The sequence below is a fragment of the Mytilus californianus genome, unplaced genomic scaffold, assembly GCF_021869535.1.
Source record: "Mytilus californianus isolate M0D057914Y unplaced genomic scaffold, xbMytCali1.0.p SCAF_5, whole genome shotgun sequence".
In the NCBI taxonomy this organism is placed as follows: domain Eukaryota; kingdom Metazoa; phylum Mollusca; class Bivalvia; order Mytilida; family Mytilidae; genus Mytilus; species Mytilus californianus.
The window spans coordinates 101,207,961-101,228,253 of NW_026262701.1; the positions used below are offsets into that span (position 1 = coordinate 101,207,961).

The window sequence follows — 20,293 nt, forward strand, 5'->3', positions numbered from 1 at the left end:
ACATCTATATAAAAATAAGGAGATGTGGTATGATTGCAAATAAGAGAGCTATCCACCAAATTTCAAATGAAGTGGATGTAAGCAATTATAGGCAACTGTATGGCCTTCAACAATGAGAAAAACCCATACTGTATAGTCATCTATAAAAGGCCCTGACATGAAAAATATGAAACAATTCAATTGAGAAAACTAACGGCCTAATTTAGGCTTCTATTGTGACTTTATTCAAATTATTGTACATGGTAGTCATGCAAGTCTTGATGTTTTGGCTTATAATTTGCCAAAATATCAAGTCTTTTAAAGAAAAGGATGATTCTAGCCTGAAAAAAATTAATCGATATTGTTGACCACCTCCATAGTTGTGTTATAAATAAGGTTGGAATTTTTTCTGCAAGGCCAATGTTGATACTCTGTATGTTAAGATGAACACAAGAGAATGGGTTATTATTTTGAGGTCTCTGCTCACAATGCCTCTAGATACAGATGGGCTGTCCAAATTTTATCTCAAAGGGATTCCTTTAGTGGTATTGCTTTTTGAAGACTCAAAAGGTTTTCATATAATATGTGTCCTCCTGAACATGCATGAAATATTTGCTGCTGGACATTAAGCAGACAGCAATCAATCAATTATATTAAATGTGAATTATAAGTTACATACTTGTATTTAAAGGAACTCCGTGAGTCTTAACACTTACCATGCTGAATTGTTTTCAGAAAAAGTCTAATTTTCGTTTATTTGCAAAAATATGCAAATTATATGCAAGTGAGCTTTACCCTGCTGCTGAAGCATATTGATTTCTTTAAATCTAAGGTAGGGGATCACGGGGCGGGGTGGTTGGGCTGAGGAGGTGGGGGTCGGTCGGCGGGAATTTGCCCCAAAGTTGGTCATCAGGTGCAAAAAGCGTCATTTTTGACAATTTTTCGTCCTATTACTTGACCCCAAAGACCGAGGGATGCTGATATAGGTATCCATCTGTAGTCTGCATGTACAGTGGACCCCAGTAAACACATTAACCCCAACAGTTCTTAGGTTGGAGTGAAACTGATCTGGGAACACCAGTCTAAAGAAGGTCATTTGGACAAAAAATATGGAATTTCACGATTTTTTCCGATTTTGGACTTCAACTGGACCTGAAACCGGAAGTAGTCGTTTCCTCTGCGTATTTCAAAAATAATTATGATCAGTAGATATATGTCTGCGGGTTTACACTATTTTTGAAAGTTTTAGACCTCTGAACTTCCTGTGTCAGACACAGAAGGGAAGCCCACCCCTCCAGAAAAACCAGTTTTATCCAATTTCAATTTTCCAAGTTCGTATTTGAGCTCAAAATGCTACTTAAACATGAGAAACATGACAATAGATAGCCTCAGGTTGAGGGAACATTCATCCATTTCGAAATAAGTATCATAAAGTTGACCTCTAAAAGTATGGAGAGCCATTAGAGCCAAATAACGGTGGTCTGGGTCATCCCGTCATATGACGGGCTCAGCATGGTAAGGGTTAACAAATGATTTCTGTTTCAAAGGTTTCAATGCGTTGTGGCTATACTGTAAAGTTCATAAAGCTTAGCACTGATGGACTGGCCATGGATTGTCTGCTTGTAATCTCTAAATCACTATTTTTATCTAAACATCTGTAATCTACTTTTAAAAATAGTGCACATAATATCAACAAGAAAATTATGTAATGTTGAGTATTTTTTTTTTTTTCAGATGAATTCAGAAAGTATGCTGAAACCAAACCAGAATATGCTAAATTATTTATGACTTATCAAGAACTAAAGAAGGTCTTAAGTACAAATGGTAATGGAATTAGTAAACTTGAGTGATCACCCTTTAAGTAGAAATGGTAATGGAATTAGTAAACTAGAGTGATCTCCCTTCATAAAGGTTGAAGTGACTGGCTCAGTGACTTAATATGAGATCTACAAAAATACAATACAATTTTGCTATATATATATGATGATATTGAGAAGGCACACAACATGTGTTCATGGTTTATAACATTTTACAGGAAAGATTTCAGCCTAATATTGATATTTGTCCATTCCAGATTTTAGATATGCTATTAAAACTTATAGAAGGGAACATGTAAGATATGCTTTATGTTCATTGTTTTTCTGCATTTTATGAACTTGACTTTAAAACATTATGAAAACTTAATAGAACTTGTTAAAAAAAGTGTTTAAGTTGTGTATAAATTACGTACAAGAGATTTTTCCATGAACAAGAACTTAAAAACAGATTAAAGATAATTTTCTATGAACATACTCCCTTAATGTTTACCTTTATTTAATCATAAATTAAAAAATGTATTGGATATTTTTTTGTGGTTAGGTATATACCTGGTTTCTGTCTGAAAATAAAATTAGGACTCTTAATATCAATTTGTTTTTGTTTGAAATTTTTTAAAACATCAACACAACATAATATAAATATTTTGCATGTGTTTTTGCTTGCAGTGCTCATTATTTTTATAAGGCTAGTAACATCAACATTGTGGTTTTTTTTTTCATTACAGAAAGCTCAGATAGCCATTTGAGTTAGTTAAACACAGATATGGTAATACATGCACTGCTTTTTGTCTTTCAGTTAATACTTTACACATGTTTTATGTTTTTATTTTGAATGTTTTTGATATTGTTCTGTTTTCATTTTTTTATTGTACCAAAACATGCTGACTTTCCTTTAATATTTACCTGAAACAGTTGTTTGAAGATTTCCACAGAAAATCTAGTATAAAAGAGAATTACATATTCTAACATCAAAGTACAGGACACTTTCTAAGGACAAGAACTGTAAATGAGGATATTTTGCTGTTTGTTATTTTCACGATTTCAATGCCTAAATATTCTGCAGGGGTTAAATTCGTGCATCAATAATAAGTGTTAGCTTCCTGTCAATATTATAGCTTAGTGAGGGCATTCTATGTGATAGCGAAATAAGGGAAAATAAACCCCACACAATAATTTTAACGTCTTCAGTTCCTATGTTATTTATCATTTATGGGCAAAAGCTTACTTGAAGATGCTAGTGTTGAGCAAAATTTTAGAAATACATGCTTCCAGTCTAACTGGAGCTGTGTCTGAACGTTTCTAGGCTAAGTTCCAAAAACTATTGTTGAAGTTATGATTTCAACATGGATAAGACCAGATTCTAACATCTTAAGAAAAACTTACCAAAATACCAACCATAGCTTTTATCATCCTAAGGATACTAAGGTCTTTGGAAACCACAGGGTACTTTTTGCCCAATGAAAAGATAAATGAATTGTATTTTGTTTTTGGTACATAATGTTTTTAATATGATATATTTATGCCAGAATACTAAACATGTATTATTTTGAAATTGTCTTCACCTACCTTTCAGTGTAACATCCTAGCCTTGTCAGACAATTTTATATTGTAAATTTGAGGCCTGTATTATTTGTTATTGTTTTAGGGTTGTACTGTGAAATGACTTTTATTGCTGGATTCAAATTTTCATTTTTGGTATACAAAATATTAAAGTGGTAGGCTTTAGAATTTGTATATTGTCTTGATTTTAATAATAACTATAATTACACAGGTTCAGACTGCACATATTAACATATCAATGGAATGTAGGTGTTTTTAAAGTTTTTAAAATTCTTAGTTTTGATTACTGTAAAATCCACCATATGTGTAACACAAATAAAAGAATATTCACAGTATAATTTTTCTTTGACATGAATTGAATCTTTGGAGTTTTACAAAAAATAGTTTTAAGTTTTATTCATATTTATTCAAAGCAGGACTACAATAACTTGTTATCTGTTTGAATCACACTTTTATAAGACATACATTTCATATAAAAAATATAATAACAAGCATGCAATTGATGTAGGCAGGAGGCTATTTGAAATGAAAATCAATAATTAAAAAAAAATTGAGCTTTACATTTGGCTCTATTCAAATCCGAGTTTAATCTCAGCAGTGTCAGTATTAATCATGTGCCTATTTTTGTATGATCTCATTAACTCTTTTATTATTTCTACACTCCCTGATCCATTTGTGTCATGTTCCGAGAGAAAAAAATTGAAAGAAGAATGCAAAGAAAAAATGATCATTCATTCATAAAATAATAAGCTTCTTTAAGACATTTAAAACCATTGCATTTATAACATTTCAACAGTTTCATATAAGCTAGTGCTTCCAGTGAAGTCTTAGTTTAAAATCTGTTATTTATATTAAGAAATATTTTTGAATCTTTTGCATGTCTTCCTATATTTTTCTATTTCATTTGTATAAATTTAAACACAAATCTCCTAGAAAGGATTTTAATTTAAGCAATAATTCACAATCAAACTGAGTAATTATTTTAAGTCTGTTTCACATAATAGATTCATATTAAGTTATTATATAATGACTTTTCTTATGTGGAACATTTGGACAGTATTTGTTCATTGTAACACAGAATGCATTACTCTTTCTATGTTCAGATCTCAAAAAAGGGTCATACAAGACGAATATATTGATTTATGATAGCATTGTATATTACCAAATTCATGAAGTAAATTAGGAGATAACTGTATTGTAAACTTTGCATCCATTAATTGTGGATTTTATGTTTGCAAATGGAGTGAGATTGACATGGTCATACTTTTGATGAATGATTGTGCTATATGTAAATAAATATTTCTTTTACCTTTGATTGTCATAAACTAATCTATAGACAACAGTAAATGCATTTGTATAGTACTGTATAGATTATTGCTTTTCTAGTCCCATCTAGGTAACAGACTGCTATCAAGAGTTGTTTAACTTTTGTTTTCTTCTTATAAATGCTAACCAAATATCATATCTCATTCTAATAATAATAAAAAAAACTGTTTTCAAATTGTGATTACTGTGTAATATTATCTGTTTTGAATCTCAGCTGTCATCAGTTTTCATACATTGCTCATAGCATAACTTTTTTACCAGGATATAAGTTTAGCTTATTCATTTCAAATATCTATTTTAATTAAAAATCCATATCGATGTAATTCATCATTATCACAATTAAACTTTGATACAGAAAAGATATTATTATAGAAAGGGAAACAAATTTGCTGCAATGTCAGGGTATGTAAAATAGAGGCTTATCTGATAGGCCGATTTGGAACGGTATTATTAGAGTCTTTCAAAATGATTGTTCCTTGTGTTCGATGCCAAAAAAACATGTCTGCATAAATTTGGTTGTGAAGATTAAAAAAGTGGGTTTATATCTTCAGGTGTAATACCACCATTGATTTTCCCCTATTAGTCTTTGTTAAATTTGCACTTTTCAAAAAATTGTGCAGAATTTATCTTTGTTTCAAATAAAGAAATACTTGGCATGAGTAAAGTTTTATCCTGTTCAGTACTATAGAAAGAATTTCACATAACATTTCATTGCATATAAGAAAATAACCATCACTGGAAGTTAACCAATCAAATTTTCCCCCTTTTTTAACCTGTGTACAAGCTTTAGTAACCATGTAACCTCAAGTTTCCAAAATATTCTATAGAAACCCCAAATAAAAAAATAATGGTGCTTTGAAATACCCAAGATATATGTTTATGACCCAGAAATGTTTTACTGCAATGAAATGTAGGATCAATTACCTACAACTGTCAAATTCAAGGGAATATTTTTTTCGACCTATTTTCGTATGCAACCGGATGTGACGTACTATGATTTGGTGGTATTACACCTTCACTTTACCTTATGTGTAACAAATATGAAACATGAGTCTGGAAAGTGGATATTAATGTCTTTACAAGTGAATATGCTTTTTCTGAAACAAAATAGCAAATTAAACTTTAATTGCAGCAAATCAGTAGTACATTCATTTTGTGTTCTTTACAAAAAACACATTATATATCTGTTTACATAATAAAATGATCTAAAAGTATCCTTTTTCATATGACAGGGATGGAAAATTACAAATAAATGACATATTGTGAATTTGATTAAACATTAATGATTTTATGGTTACAATTAAATAGAGATTGCTTACTCCATTTACATAACTACATTTGAAATGATTTTGGATTTTGATTGGAAAAGTGATGCATGGATCTGTTTTATTCTCTACATTATAACCATTAATTTCTAAATGTATACCTGGTAGTCTACAAATGCTGTTGACATCCTTCAGAAGTTGAATAAATGAAGAGAAATATTTATAAATGTTTAATAACCATGATTTCCTTTTTTAAAGTTAACATTTGATAAATATTGATATTCTATCTCTTCATGTTTGTGCATATTGCAGTCAAAGGTCACTGGTAGTATTTAGAGTAGGGTCAAGACATTTACTAAGGACTAATTAATGTACAGAAAAAAAATAAAATCCACATCAAAGGTTTTACTGAATTAGAGGTTTTAGTCATGACAACAATAGAGGTAGTTATTTGTCAGTGCAATACAATTATTATACAGGTAATGGGTCGGTGTTCGTTTCATATTTTTTGACAATACTAAATAATATTTCAACATGTGCTCAAACTGCTGGCAGGGGTTTTAATGGATAATGTTAGTCAAATACACTTTATTTTTGTATAAAATGTAAGATTGTAATGTATATATTATTAATTTATTGCTGTTTTACTAATGTTGTTAACAAAATTTTATTTCACAAAGAATTCTCAGATTTTGATATTCCAATACAATTAAATGATCTGTGATAATTTTTTCAGTAAGATTGTTGGCACCTACAGTTTCACTATATTTCTAGTCGGTAAGATTAAAGTCATCTGAAGTTTTGATGACTCTGTCTTAGCTTGGTTTACTGTTTAGGAATACCTGTGTCACATTTTTTTTTACAAGTATGTCAATTGAGATAATTGTTTGCCTCAAAACTTTAAGTCACAAATTAATTTTTAATCTGCATATTACTCTTTGTTTATGATATGTTTACATTGTTATATATTGAATATTCATTAACATCCATATTAAAATTATGTCCCTACACATAACTGCCAACAACTGCCTTGAAACTGCACAAAAATTATTATGCAGAGGAATTTTTGTGATACAAGCTTTGATTCTATGAAATATATTATAAATTTGCTCCCAAGTTAAATTAGCAATACCATAAAATAAACTTCAGCAAGCTAATGTTATTATATATTTTTTATGTTAGTAGTCAGACAAAGAAGGGTAATAGTAAGACGTAATGATATGTTGTAGCTAACAAAACTCAATTAATTGGTGGAATAAGATAAAGTTTGTTCTTGTGCAAGATACTGTTGGAATTCTGATTTCCAAAAGGAAGATGTATAACAAGAGCAATTATCTGGCCCCTGAAATTGAAAAAAAATAATCAAATTATTCAAACCTTTAAAAATTATGTCTAATTTTATTGATAGATAAATAGAACAATATTATCTGGACACTTAAGAGTAGAAAAATCGTCATGTCACTTTGATGCCATAAGCATGTTGAAATTGGTATATTACCCATAGTTTCTGGCATTATTAAATATTAACCTTAGTCTTAACAAACAAGATATGTTACCTGCATTAAAAGTTTCATATAAGACATCTTTTAACAAAATATATTTGAGATAAGGCTGTGACTCATATCTATATATCATTGACAAGATCTCAATATGAGGCTTATCTGGCATCATAGTCAAGAGGTTTGAAACCAAAAAAGGATATGGAAACAAAATTCAACATTATAAATACTGCTATCTGACAGACTAATGTCTTATGAAGATATAAATGATGTAATATGATAGCTTGGTAATACTTGAATGGATAAAAATAAACAGGAGAGAGATCATTTGTAATCATTGGCTAGCACATGTATTAGGGTGATAATGCCTTTACTGCAAGGCATCAAATGACCCCTTATTCATTGCCAGCATCAAATTATTTTTTCTTACAATTTATTTATAATCAAAAACTAAGTTAAGTGTCATACATATTTTGCTATTTGAATTTTTGTTTCCATTTAAATTTCTGAAGCTGTATGAGATCAAATGAATAGACTTGAATAAACTTAAATCTATAAATGACTATAGAATGTTTTTGCTTAGATGTCAACTGTGGAATATGGTAGTTGTTAGTTTGTTAAAGATAGGGACAGCTGCAATATTAATTTATCTTCTTGTTGTACTTAATTCTTTGAACTGAGAGAGTAAATTTTCAGTTTGAATGATATTTGTTTTTTTAATATTCCTTTTTGTTGAAGAGGATTAATCTATTCTGTATTATTTTTTTTATACAATAGATTTCTTTTTGTATATTAAACAGCTGGATTTTTAATAATGAAAAAAATTGAAGCCAGTTATTTGTCTTGAAAATTCAGACAAAAATTAACAGAATGGAGACTTGTTCGTTTTTTATTCATATGATGGCTTCAAATAATAGTTGCCATTTTTCATTGCATTTTTTTTTCAAGTTATCATTATTTGAGCATTAAAATAAAATATTTCCTCTTGTTTATTGTTTTTCTTGTCTTCCCAGTTAAGTTGATGATATATATGATGACCTATTTGAACCACTTATAGTGGTGGCTTTCTCATCTTAGTTTTGTTAGGAGTTTTGTTAGGGAGGTTATAATTTCAGTACCTTGTCAAATCAATTTAAAACAAAGGCAAATAAATATAAGGTTTTAGTCTCTTACAAAGCCAATCGGATTGAAACACATTTTCTGTGTTCACACTTTGCTTTCAGGGACCTGAAAACACTGTTCTACTTTCTGTTCTGGTAACTTTTACATCAGCCAATGAAATTTCTGCCTTCAAATTTTTTAAAGTATGTATCATTATGACAATACCAGAGGATCCCAAAATGTCTTTAAAACAGAAAGTAGAATTGTATGTTTCAGATTCTTGTAAAAAAAATGAAAACAACATGTTATAAATTTCATGCGTCTGAAACGCTTTTCTGGATTTACCTTCATTAGGAACGCTCAAAGACGAATATTTGAAAGCCAAGGATATATAAGAACCTAAACAGTTGAAGAGCTATATAACCAAAAAGTACCTAAAAAAAATAGCCAAATCCATCTAAGGTCAACTTTGCCTGAGGGAGTTGAAACCTTAGTTTCTAACAATTTCAAAATTTATTAAAGTACAATTATAGAACGTTTTGTTATAAATCATGTCAGTACCAAAGTACTGACTACTGAGGTGATGATACCCTCGGGGACTGATAGTCCACCAGCAGAGGTATCGACCCAGTGCTGTGAAAAAATGAAAACAACAAATTATAAATGTCATGCGTCTGAAGCGCTTTTCTGGATTTACCTTCGTCAGGAACGCTCAAAGCCGAATATTTGAAAGCCAAGGATATATAAGTAAGTGAACCTTGAACACAGGATCTATATTTCAATCATATTGTTACAAAGCAGGACTCGTAGTTTTATCTCTTCACCAAATCCCATTTTTCACACTCCCAAATGATTTTTTTTTCATTTGGCTTCTGTGCATTGAAAATATAATGGGTCTCGTACTATTATATTTGACATGTCCTCATCCTGAATACCAAGATAATCTGCTGGACATTTATTATCTGTTCATCTGATTGAACGTTTGACTGTTTATATATCAGATTATGGTACATAATTGTATTACCTCATTGTAGGTGTGATACAGTATCAAGCCACTATCTGTTTGATTGCATGTTTGTTAACCTTGTGGCACAATAAAGTTATCTACCAGTATGTAATCCTCAAGATCAAATATTAAGATCACAGGACAAGAGTTTTGAAAAAAGGTACTTTAGAGCGTGTCTTTCATCTGATCTTTTTAAAATATCACATAAAAGTTTCACATTGTTATAAAACAAATTCATCATAGATAACATGATTAAAACTTGGTACGTCAGACACGCGTTTTGTCTATAACAGACTCATCAGTGAGGCTCGAATAAAAAAGTGAAAACGGCCAAATAAAGTACGTAGTTGAAGAGCATCGAGGACCAAAAAATTTCAAATGTTTTGCCAAATAAAGCTAAGATAATCTACCCGGTATTCCTGGGGTAGAAAATCATTAGTATTTCGAAAAAAAATCAATTTATGTAAACAGTAAGTCTATAACTTTGACCATATCAATTTACCTATTGTTTATGTCAATGTCTTAGATCATTATGAAAATCAGCCATCCAAATATGTTTGACTGAGAAGGGATGCTGCTCTATGTAATCGTCCTTTTGCTTCAATATAGAAAGGATGTAGAACGTAATAGTTTCGTCCAAATATCAAATTATTCCAAGTTTCTGTAGGCGCAATAAAAGTTAAAGCAACATTCGTCAACTTCAGTATGAGTTTACCTTTTAAGGAAAACATGAAACTTTTGAACTTCACCTGGCCTGATAAGCCATATGGGCTATTGCCATTACTCGATGTCATCATCAGTAAACGTATCACATTCTAAACTTCTTTTCTAAGACATTGGAACAATTTTAATCAAACTTGGCAGGACTGATGTATGAAAAGTACTCTACAAATATTTTAAGTTTTGGAAGAAAAACTACATTGCCCATTTACAAAGACATTCGTTCCAATTGGACAAAAAGCATTACCTCCAAAAAAAACGTAATTCTTTGATTCTGATTGGGAAATTTTCAAAAATGTTCTCTGAATTTACAAGGCAAAATGTTTTGAAAATTTATTTTGATGATTAGGAGACCCTCCACAATTTTTCCTCGCTTAGTTATATATAGTACATAAAAGGCATAACACTAATCTTCAAAAAATACAACAAAGTACAACTGACCCTAACGTCAGCCACTGACTCCGGAAAAAACGGACATATAAGCAAATACGAACAACACATGGTTCAGATAGCCTAATTTTGTACAGGCACAGAATGTGATTCCCACAGATTTTGTGTGTTACCTTGATTTGTCTCATTTTAATTGATCTACGAGATTTTGAACATCGGTAAACTACTGTCGATTTAATTTATTGTAATAAACACGTTGCCATAATAAATTTTCAATAAAACACAGAATCTAACGCAAACCCATGAATTACAAGAATTACTCAGTTCTGTAACAATAGGACACAGAGAGAACAAAATCCCTGCAGGTAAAGGCAGAGCGGAGGTAACAGGAAATTAATGAGTTCGCATTTTCTCCAGAAGCCTGCTGACAATACTTATTCTAAAAAAGTATTGTTTAATAACGCACAGGATGAAGCAATAGATCTGACATCATAAGCTTTAATGTTAAAACAGCTTAAAAGTTCTTCATTAGTGGAGCCATAAGCTAGAGGAATAGCTTTGCAGATCCAAAAGAAACAGTTCTAAAAGACAAATAAGATATAAAAATAAGGAGATGTGGTATGGTTGCAAATGAGACAACTATCTACCAAAGTCCAAATGAAGTGGATTTAAGCAATTATAGCCAACCGTACGACCTTCAACAATGAGAAAAACCCATACCGTATAGTCGGCTATAAAAGGCCCCGACATGAAAAATATGAAACAATTCAATTGAGAAAAATAACGTAATTTATAACAGAACAATTTACGAAAAACAAATATGACATATATGAACCAATGACAACCACTGAACTACAGACTCCTGACTTGGGACAGGCACATAAAGAATGTGGCGGGGTTAAACATGTTTGTGAGCGCTCAACCCTCCCCTAACCTGGTACAGTGGTGCAACAGCACAACATAAGAACAAACTATAAAAATCAGTTGAATAAGGCTTAACTCATCAGATCGATACAAAGAAAAACATCAGACAAAAATACTTACAGGACTTGGCAGGTTATATATCCATTCTTCATCCCTAACAACAAAAAAGACACTAAGTATAGATCTGAGAGTACTCGCAGTTGCTGACAGCTAGTTCAAAGCCAATAACAACTAATAAAAAAAAATCATGTATCTAAGACTAAAATATTAATCAGTATACATCCAACATTCAATGGATTTAGTGTAAAGACGTCATTAACAGTCAGAGAAAAACATAACCTTATGCAATGCCAAAATATAGATATCGACAGATTGTAGTACCGTGAAAGTACATATGTGTTATATTGAGTATGGTTTTAATTTACTGATAACAAAATCAATATTTATACCAATAAACACAATATTCAAAGATTGAATTACTGTGTTGAATTGGTAACTTTTTAGAATAAGTTTATTTAAAGGACTGATAAGTTTACCCGGATCGTATCTAAATTTCCGGGCTCGGTTAACAATATCACCGTAAAATTTAGGATGGCTATTCCGTTTGAATTAAGATTTTTGCAGGTACAGCCAAATTTGCAAACCAAATCTGTATCTATGGAAGAAATTAACCTTTCAGTAATTTGTGGTAACGAAATCCCTGGCTTAATCATTTACAAGTAATACATATATTACGTTCATTGAAATCCAAAACGGCACTACAGACACGAGTTGGGATGTATAGATTTGATTTATTTAAAATAAGTTCCTTTGGGTAAATTTCAGCAGTATATTTGGAGAATTCTGGATTATTTAACGAAAAAATATCATCAACAGTAAGTGTTGTTGAAATTATCAATTAAATTGAATTTAGACCCTTTTTTGATAGGTTTAAAAAGTCTAGAATTTGAACTAGTAATAGTATGTAGACTACTAGCTAGTACTCTGGCAAGCAAGATAACGAGACAGAAACCGAACTGATCATAGGAGTTTTGAATTTGAATTTTAAAGACGTGCAAAGATAATCACAATTTCAGCTCCCCAGTCAGGGATCATACACTATTCTCATCTAAGTTGTCGATTTCTGTGGAGTTACAACTGCATGATGTGGAATAAAATGTTTCAACTCTCTTTTCGTCTACCAATTCAATTATACCTTTCTTTAACTGATCTTTGGATAACTGAATTATATTGAGTCATCAACTCTGGTTTATTTCGCATTTGCGCAACACACGACTCCAATCGACCCATGGCAAGTTCTCTATTCACTGGTAGTTCATAATTTTCTTCTTTCCATGGCCATTTAACAAAATACCTCCTATTTTCATATTGTAAGGTTTCTTTGAACGATTCCATGGCCTTTGAATCACGAACACTTTCAATTTGTTCAGTAATTCCTATTGAATCTAAATTCCAAAGGTCTGTAATGTCTGGTATGACAGAAACCGAAGAATCAGTTGTTTTGTGGTTTGTCACCGTCATAACACCTGAATTTGAAAGGATCAGCAATCCAGTTTCAGTTTTTTCATCATCCATTTTCTGTGATCTTCCTATCTTCAATATCCATCCTAATTTTGAAGCCAACAAGTATAATCCAGGTTGTATTTCTATTCACTGAGACAATATCAAATCCAATTATTAATCATTGCCAATTAACAATTCTACTGCAGAAGACTCACTTCGTAATGGAATATCGTCGGCTAGTTCCACATATTTTACGAAATGTTTTAAATGTTCCACATATGAAATATCAATTCTTTTCCTTTGTACACGCCCACTAATGACGGGCACAATATTGGCGACAATACTGAAGAATTTCCCGTTGTTAAGTTTGATGTTCATGTTTGTTGAAGATGTCTTCACAATTTTCGGTTTATCACAGCCGAAAGTTTTATTTATTCTTCTTTTTCACCTTTCAGTTTAAGTTTGGTGGCCAGTTTCTGGGAAATATACGTCCTCTGTGATCCAGAATCAAATAAAATTCTTGTCACCTGTTGCATAGAATTAGTAGGATTCCCAATTTTAGTCTAAGCCGTTTGCATCAAAACCATTTCACTAGATGAAACACATTTTCATGAACAACTTCACATCCTTCATTAGAATAAGAGTCTAAATCAGTAACACTGACACATTCTTCGGTGAAATTACCAATATATTCTTCTGACAAATGAACACTGGTTTATTTCAATTTGAATTTCTTCGGACATAAACTTTTATGGTGAGAATCTCTTTTATATGAATGCATATTTTGTTTCTTTTACAATCAGCTGTTTGGTGTCCATATTTTAGACATTTATAACAACTTCCCTTTAATTGTCGTTTGCGTTCCTTAATACTTTGATACTTTGGGCATTTATCACTCCAATGTTGTTGATAGCAATATCTACATTTGTCAAAATAGGATATGTTACTTGGTTTACTATCTGTAGTTGCCACTAAAGCTTCAGCTGAATTTACTAATTGACCATTTCTATTACCATTCTGATATCTGGAAATTTTTGTCTGCCAAGATTTATTCTTAGGACGGAAATTCTGTGCTCCGTTGAACGCTCCGTTGGTATAAGATCGTTCTTTTGGTGTCTCCTTTTTATCAGACTTTTCTCTCGCAACCATGCACATAATCACGTAATTTAATTGCCACATAAACTCATCACTGTCCATTTTTCTTGTGATCCCTTTTGAATTTCTAACTGAAGAAGAACTTCCTCTTGTAACTTGCTTTTAACCATAGATACAAATATGTCTTGACTCACATTTTGCTTTAGCACTTCTAAACTACGTAAATGACGATTTAATGTACTATCTAAGAAATTTCTCAGAGAAGAAGTTTTGTTTGACGCTGATTGTAAATTAATCATCTCATTATAAATTAAAATCAATAACAACCTGAATGTTTCCGAATTTTTCTTGCAAAATTGAAACTGCAACTTCGTAATTATCATTAGACAAGGTTAAACCTGATATTGCTTGTTTTGCTTCACCACCAAGTTTACTTTTCAAATAATTGAATTTCTCAATCTTCGAAAGTTTTTTTTCTTGTGTATAGTGCTTTCAAAAGAATCCCAGAATTCTATCCATTTAATTTTGTCAGCATGAAATGAAATTATATCTATCTTTGGAAGTTTCAAGGATGACTCATCATTTTCTTTCATCTGTTGTCTAATTAATATTTCATTTTGCTGTTTCATTTGAATTTCAACTATATCTTTCATTTCCCTTTGAAGTTCAACTATTTGGCTAAGATTGATTTATTCATATTTTTCACCACTTTCCTGTTTGATAAATTCAACTAACCTTTCTTTGTACTGCTCCAAATCTAAATAACAATCTGTAGCCTCAGAGCACAGTTGACAATCCTCTTCTACAACATTTTCAATTTCTTCTGTTTCTTCTTCTCCAAGTGCACTTGCCACTTTACAGCTCTGAACTTCCAATTTGTTTACATAAAGTTTCATTTTTTCAACACACTTTGACGACTTCAACACATATTGCTGACGTTAAGGCACATCTGTCTTTAGAATTGAAAATCCCAATCGAATTTCCATTTGAAGACAATTACGATATATTGTTCTAACACCTTTCAGATAACTAGTAGCTGGCATTTTCACAATATTTTGTTAATTCACTTTATAATTTGTTTTTCATTCCCTGGTTCCGGCACCAAACAATGTTCCTTAAGTCCTTGTTAACACAATCATTGGAATTAAATATACACAACTCAAAATCACCATATAACTTTTATTTTAACTCTAACCTTCAAATTACAGAATTATTTCTTTTATACAAAAATACAACTCCGTTTCTCCGTTGAATAGATCTCACGTGAAATAAATTACATAAATAAGATACAATTAACGGAGGTATGAGTATAATGACCGGATCTTTAAATTACATAATAATAAGTATGGAGCACATTTAACATAACAAAGATGAAATGAATATAAACCGCGTTTCGCGACAGACTTCATTAACAATCAGAGAAAAACATAACCTTATGCAATGCCAAAATATTGATATCGACAGATAGTAGTACCGTGAAAGTACATATGTGTTATATTTAGTATGGTTTTAATTTACTGGTAACAAAATCAATTTTTATACCAATAAACACAATATTCAAAGATTGAATTACTGTGTTGAATTGGTAACTTTTTAGAATAAGTTTATTTAAAGGACTGATAAGTTTACCCGGATCGTATCTAAATTTCCGGGCTCGGTTAACAATATCACCGTAAAATTTAGGATGTGCTAATTTGTTTGAATTAAGTTTTTTGCAGGTACAGCCAAATTTGCAAACCAAATATTTGTATCTATAGAAGAAATTAACCTTTAAGTAATTTGTGGTAACGAAATCCCTGATTTAATCATTTACAATCAATACATATATTACGTTCATTGAAATCCAAAACGGCACTACATACACAAGTTATAAGGATATATAGACACCGTAAGACGGTTCCAAAGAACATCACCGTCCAAAAAAGGAAAATTAAAAATAGGAAAAGAAAAATCATCCCTTTTGTCGAAATTTTTGTGTAGAGTTTCTGGTGTAACACTGAAATATCTAAATCTAGGAAAGGACAATTATCGCTGATAATATTTGATTTATTTAAAATAAGTTCCTTTGGGTAAATTTTAGCAGTATATTTAGAGAATTCTTGATTATTTAACGAAAAAATATCATCAAGATAACAGTAAGTGTTGTTGAATTTATCAATTAAATGGAATTAAGACCCTTTTTTAATGGGTATAAAAAGTCTAGCATTAGAACTAGTACTAGTATGTAGACTACCAGTTCTCTGGCAAGCAAGATAACGAGACAGAAACCGAACTGATCATAGGAGTTTTGAATTTGAATTTTAAAAGACGTGCAAGGATAATCACAAGTTCAGCTCCCCAGTCAGGGATTTGATTTTTCGCAAGAAAATATGGATCAGTTAGTAAATTAATTGATGAACGAACCCTGTTTAAACGAAGGCACGAATCCGCAACTGAGAAAGCATGAAATTCACTCATTCTCATAACAGAAGTCAATGCTAACAGAAAACAACATTTGGAAGTTAAAAATCTGAGATTTACTAGACCTGCTAGGTCAAAGGGAGTAAAATGCAGTTCCTACAAATTTGAACTTAAATTCCAAGACGTATACAGGGACCATGTGCCTTGTTCTCTCCAGGCTAAACTTTCGAAGCAGAAGAGAATAAACTAATTATTTATGAAATCTGGTCCACCAGGAATACTCATAGTCCTAGAGATTGTCCATCTATATCCTCTTGTAGTTAATAGTCTTAGACTGAAACATATGCTAATTGTTTAACAGACCGGATCAGATCACTTCCTGTTCACTACATCAATAAGGGAAGATTGTCCGTTTGGCATTATAGACCATGTTGGTGGAATCTCTGAATTTCTCGGAGAGATGTAATGCTCCTCCCTCAGAAAAGCCTCTATTTCTTAGGCATTTCCCGATAGAAGCGGTTCTCATAACCTTATTGAATACCAGATGTGCTGTGGATAGGCCATAAGGAAGTGCCCTAAATTGGAACATTTTGCTGTTCCAGACAAAACGAAGGTAAATTTTGTATTTCCTGACGCAGGTGGAAATAGGGATATGGAAATAAACATCATGAAGTTCACATTCCAGGCAGGATAGCTGCTCTGATGAATCTGTTGTTTACCATTTAAAATGTGGAACCACTAGGTAAGTGTTCAGAATGTCTCCTTCAGTTGAAAGGTCTAAGATTGAAATATAGGAAATGCCGACAGAGAAGAACTTTCCTCCCAACTGAAGGTTTTGTCGTACTCGAATTATTGATTTTACCCAACGATCAGAAGATATTTTCTCCCACTGTTCTAGAAAATTAATTAACCTCCATCCCCAACTAGTACTGAAGGAAGAATAGAAATTCATTTTTCTATAGTGCTGTTAATAACGCACGGTGAGGTACAAGGACATAGGTACCTGGAACAGATATCTTGAAGCTTTTTGAGTTACCAGTTGGTTTGAAGGACTTGGGGACAGAAGATTTATTCGCCTTGCTAATAATGGCCTTTCTCTTCTTGAAATTTAAAGAATTACAACAATAAGAAGAAAAGGAGGCAACTGACCTCTTGCCATTAACCCGAATATTATATACAACAGGTCCCGTAAACGTATCTTTTTCTGCGTTTCGTAGTATAGCAGAAAACTATTGTATTACACGGTTCATCAAGACTAAGTGTAGTCATGTGTTTTAGAATGACCAATGGTCAAGGTTTTTTATAGTATGGCGCCAAAAGTATTGTCTTGTATTAAGTTCTTCATTCTAGCCGTGGACGTTCGATAGTAAACAACAAAATTGACGAGCCGGCGATTAAACAGTTAATAGCAAACGAGGTTCAAAATGCTGTACAGAGTTCTCAGAATTTCATGCTTCCCAGAATAGACACTCTTATGAGCAATAAGCTAGGTTCTTTTGAAAGTTCTATGAAAGAATCCCAGAGACAACTTTCCGATAGCCAAATTGCAAGAATTGAAGAACTGACCACAGACAATTACGAGTTCAAACGGAAGGGTAACAAAGAACAACATAAAATTAACACCAAAATCATCAAAAAGATGAAAGAAGCGCAATCTCACCTACAAGACAGCCCAATGCAGAACGAGTAGATAAACTTAGCGAATCAAAGAATTGGTGAAAGTATAGATTTATTAACACACAGACAAAAACTTGTGAAGATGGCTGATCAGTCTGAAAGTGGGTGGAAAACGGGAGAGGAATACCAGACGAATAATCTAGCTGATGATTCAGAAGACGAGAAAAGAATTCACAGAGCTTATGTAAGAGCTGCACAGAAAATAAAGGCTGAGAGAAAAAACAAAGAAGAGTAGATTTAACCCTATTTCGCACCCCCACTTCAACCAGATCGAGTGCACCCATACCTGTTCAGATATCACTACCTATCACAGACCAGGAAAATGTTACGAATGTGGAAAACCAGGTCATTGGCGTAAAGATCATGCTGCAATGTCAATGAAGCAGAATTTTGATAAGATAAGTGCTGACTTTGACTCTTTATTAGATTGTCAAGATTTTGAAAAATTCGGTATTTCCGATTTTTGAAAATATAATGTATGATTTTTTAAACAAGTCTAATTTTCATAACGAAAACAACATATCGAAAAGTAAACAAGAAGATTATAGGTCGCCAATAGGCATGCTAAAAGGGGCTTTTAATCATTGGGCGAAATCAGATGCTACTGAACAAGTATTAGATGTTATCAAGAACGGGTATAAACTACCATTTTACACTGAACCAAGCAATTGTACACTAAAAAACAACAGATCAGCATTAGATAATCCTGAATTTGTAGAGTGAAATAGACAAATTAATAAGTTTAGGTTGTGTGTCAAAAGTAGATTTGATACCAAAAGTAGTAAGTCCTTTGACAGTAGCTAGAAATAAAGATATGTTGAGATTAGTTTTAGATGCTAGACATATTAATCGACACTTGCATAAATTTAGATTTAAGTATGAAGGTGCAAGTGATGCAGCAAACTTGTTTAACAAGCATGATTATCTGTTTTCATATGATTTGAAGTCTTCATATCACCATATTGAGATATTTTCTGAACATAAAACATATCTTGGATTTGCATGGAAAATTTCAGGTAAAATGTTTGTTGTTTTTTTTTTTATAGTAGAACAAAAATGCAACTGGCAACCTTCTCCGACTGCTAAAAGGTTAGGTTTAATATGGGAAATGTGTGTTGGTAAGATTTATGCGTCTCCTGAACGTTTAGATAAACTGAGGAATCTTTTAAACACTTCTTCGAGAAAAATCTTCAGGAAACTGTTTGTTTAAAGCGAGGTTAGTGGCTTCATTAGTAGGTCAGATAATTTATATGCAAGCAGTTCTGGGTAGTTTTGTTAGATTAAGAACTAGCAGTCTTTATGAATGCATAAAGCAAAAATCTAGTTTGGATTCGCCAGTTTTAATTAAAGAAATAGCATTTGATGAAGTTGTTTTCTGGAAGGAAAACGTAGAATTCCTCAATGGAAAAAAAGTAAAATCACAAAAATACTCAACTCCGAGGAAAATTCAAAAAGGAAAGTCCCTAATCAAATGGCAAAATCAGGAGCTCAAACACATCAAAGGAATGGAACACAACTGTCATATTCCTGACTTGGTACAGCCATTTTCTTATGTAGAAAATGGTGGATTAAACCTGGTTTTAAAGCAAGCTAAACCTCTCACGAAAGGAACTGTTAGATAAAAATAATCTGCACCAGTGTGGTGGACACTGATGCCTCTGGTACAGGCTTCGGTGGGTATATAGTAGATTACGAAAAAAGCGAAGTAATAGGTTCGTGGAAACCTGAGGAACAAGTGAAAAGTTCCACATGGCGTGAACACTTGAGGCAGTTTATAGAATGCTTATGTCGAAATTGAACCACTTGAGAGGTCAAAACGTTCTATGAAGAACTGACAATCAGAACGTCGTACACATTTTGCATAAAGGCAGTGTTAAGTCAGATCTACAAAAAAAATTGCAATAAATATTGAAAAAATATGTACTAGGGTCGAAAGTCAGTTAAGCCTAAATGGATACCCAGAACTGATAATGTAAGGGCTATTTTATTCAGTAAAAAATCAGACTGTGATGACTTGGAGATCAAAGAATA

At 32.1% G+C, this 20,293-nt stretch overlaps 1 protein-coding gene across 5 annotated transcripts in view; it reads left to right on the forward strand.

Annotated features, from left to right (window-relative positions):
* The window catches only part of LOC127702137 (lysophosphatidylcholine acyltransferase 2-like), a 45,828-nt gene extending 37,394 nt beyond the window's left edge, over nucleotides 1-8,434 (forward strand). For all 5 annotated transcript variants that reach the window (XM_052206235.1, XM_052206234.1, XM_052206237.1 and 2 more), the window contains one exon: nucleotides 1,714-8,434. In XM_052206235.1, coding sequence (XP_052062195.1) covers nucleotides 1,714-1,829 — 116 coding nt within the window. In that variant the 3' untranslated portion in view covers nucleotides 1,830-8,434. The remainder of the gene's footprint in view (nucleotides 1-1,713) is intronic.
* The last annotated feature ends 11,859 nt before the right edge of the window (nucleotides 8,435-20,293 follow it).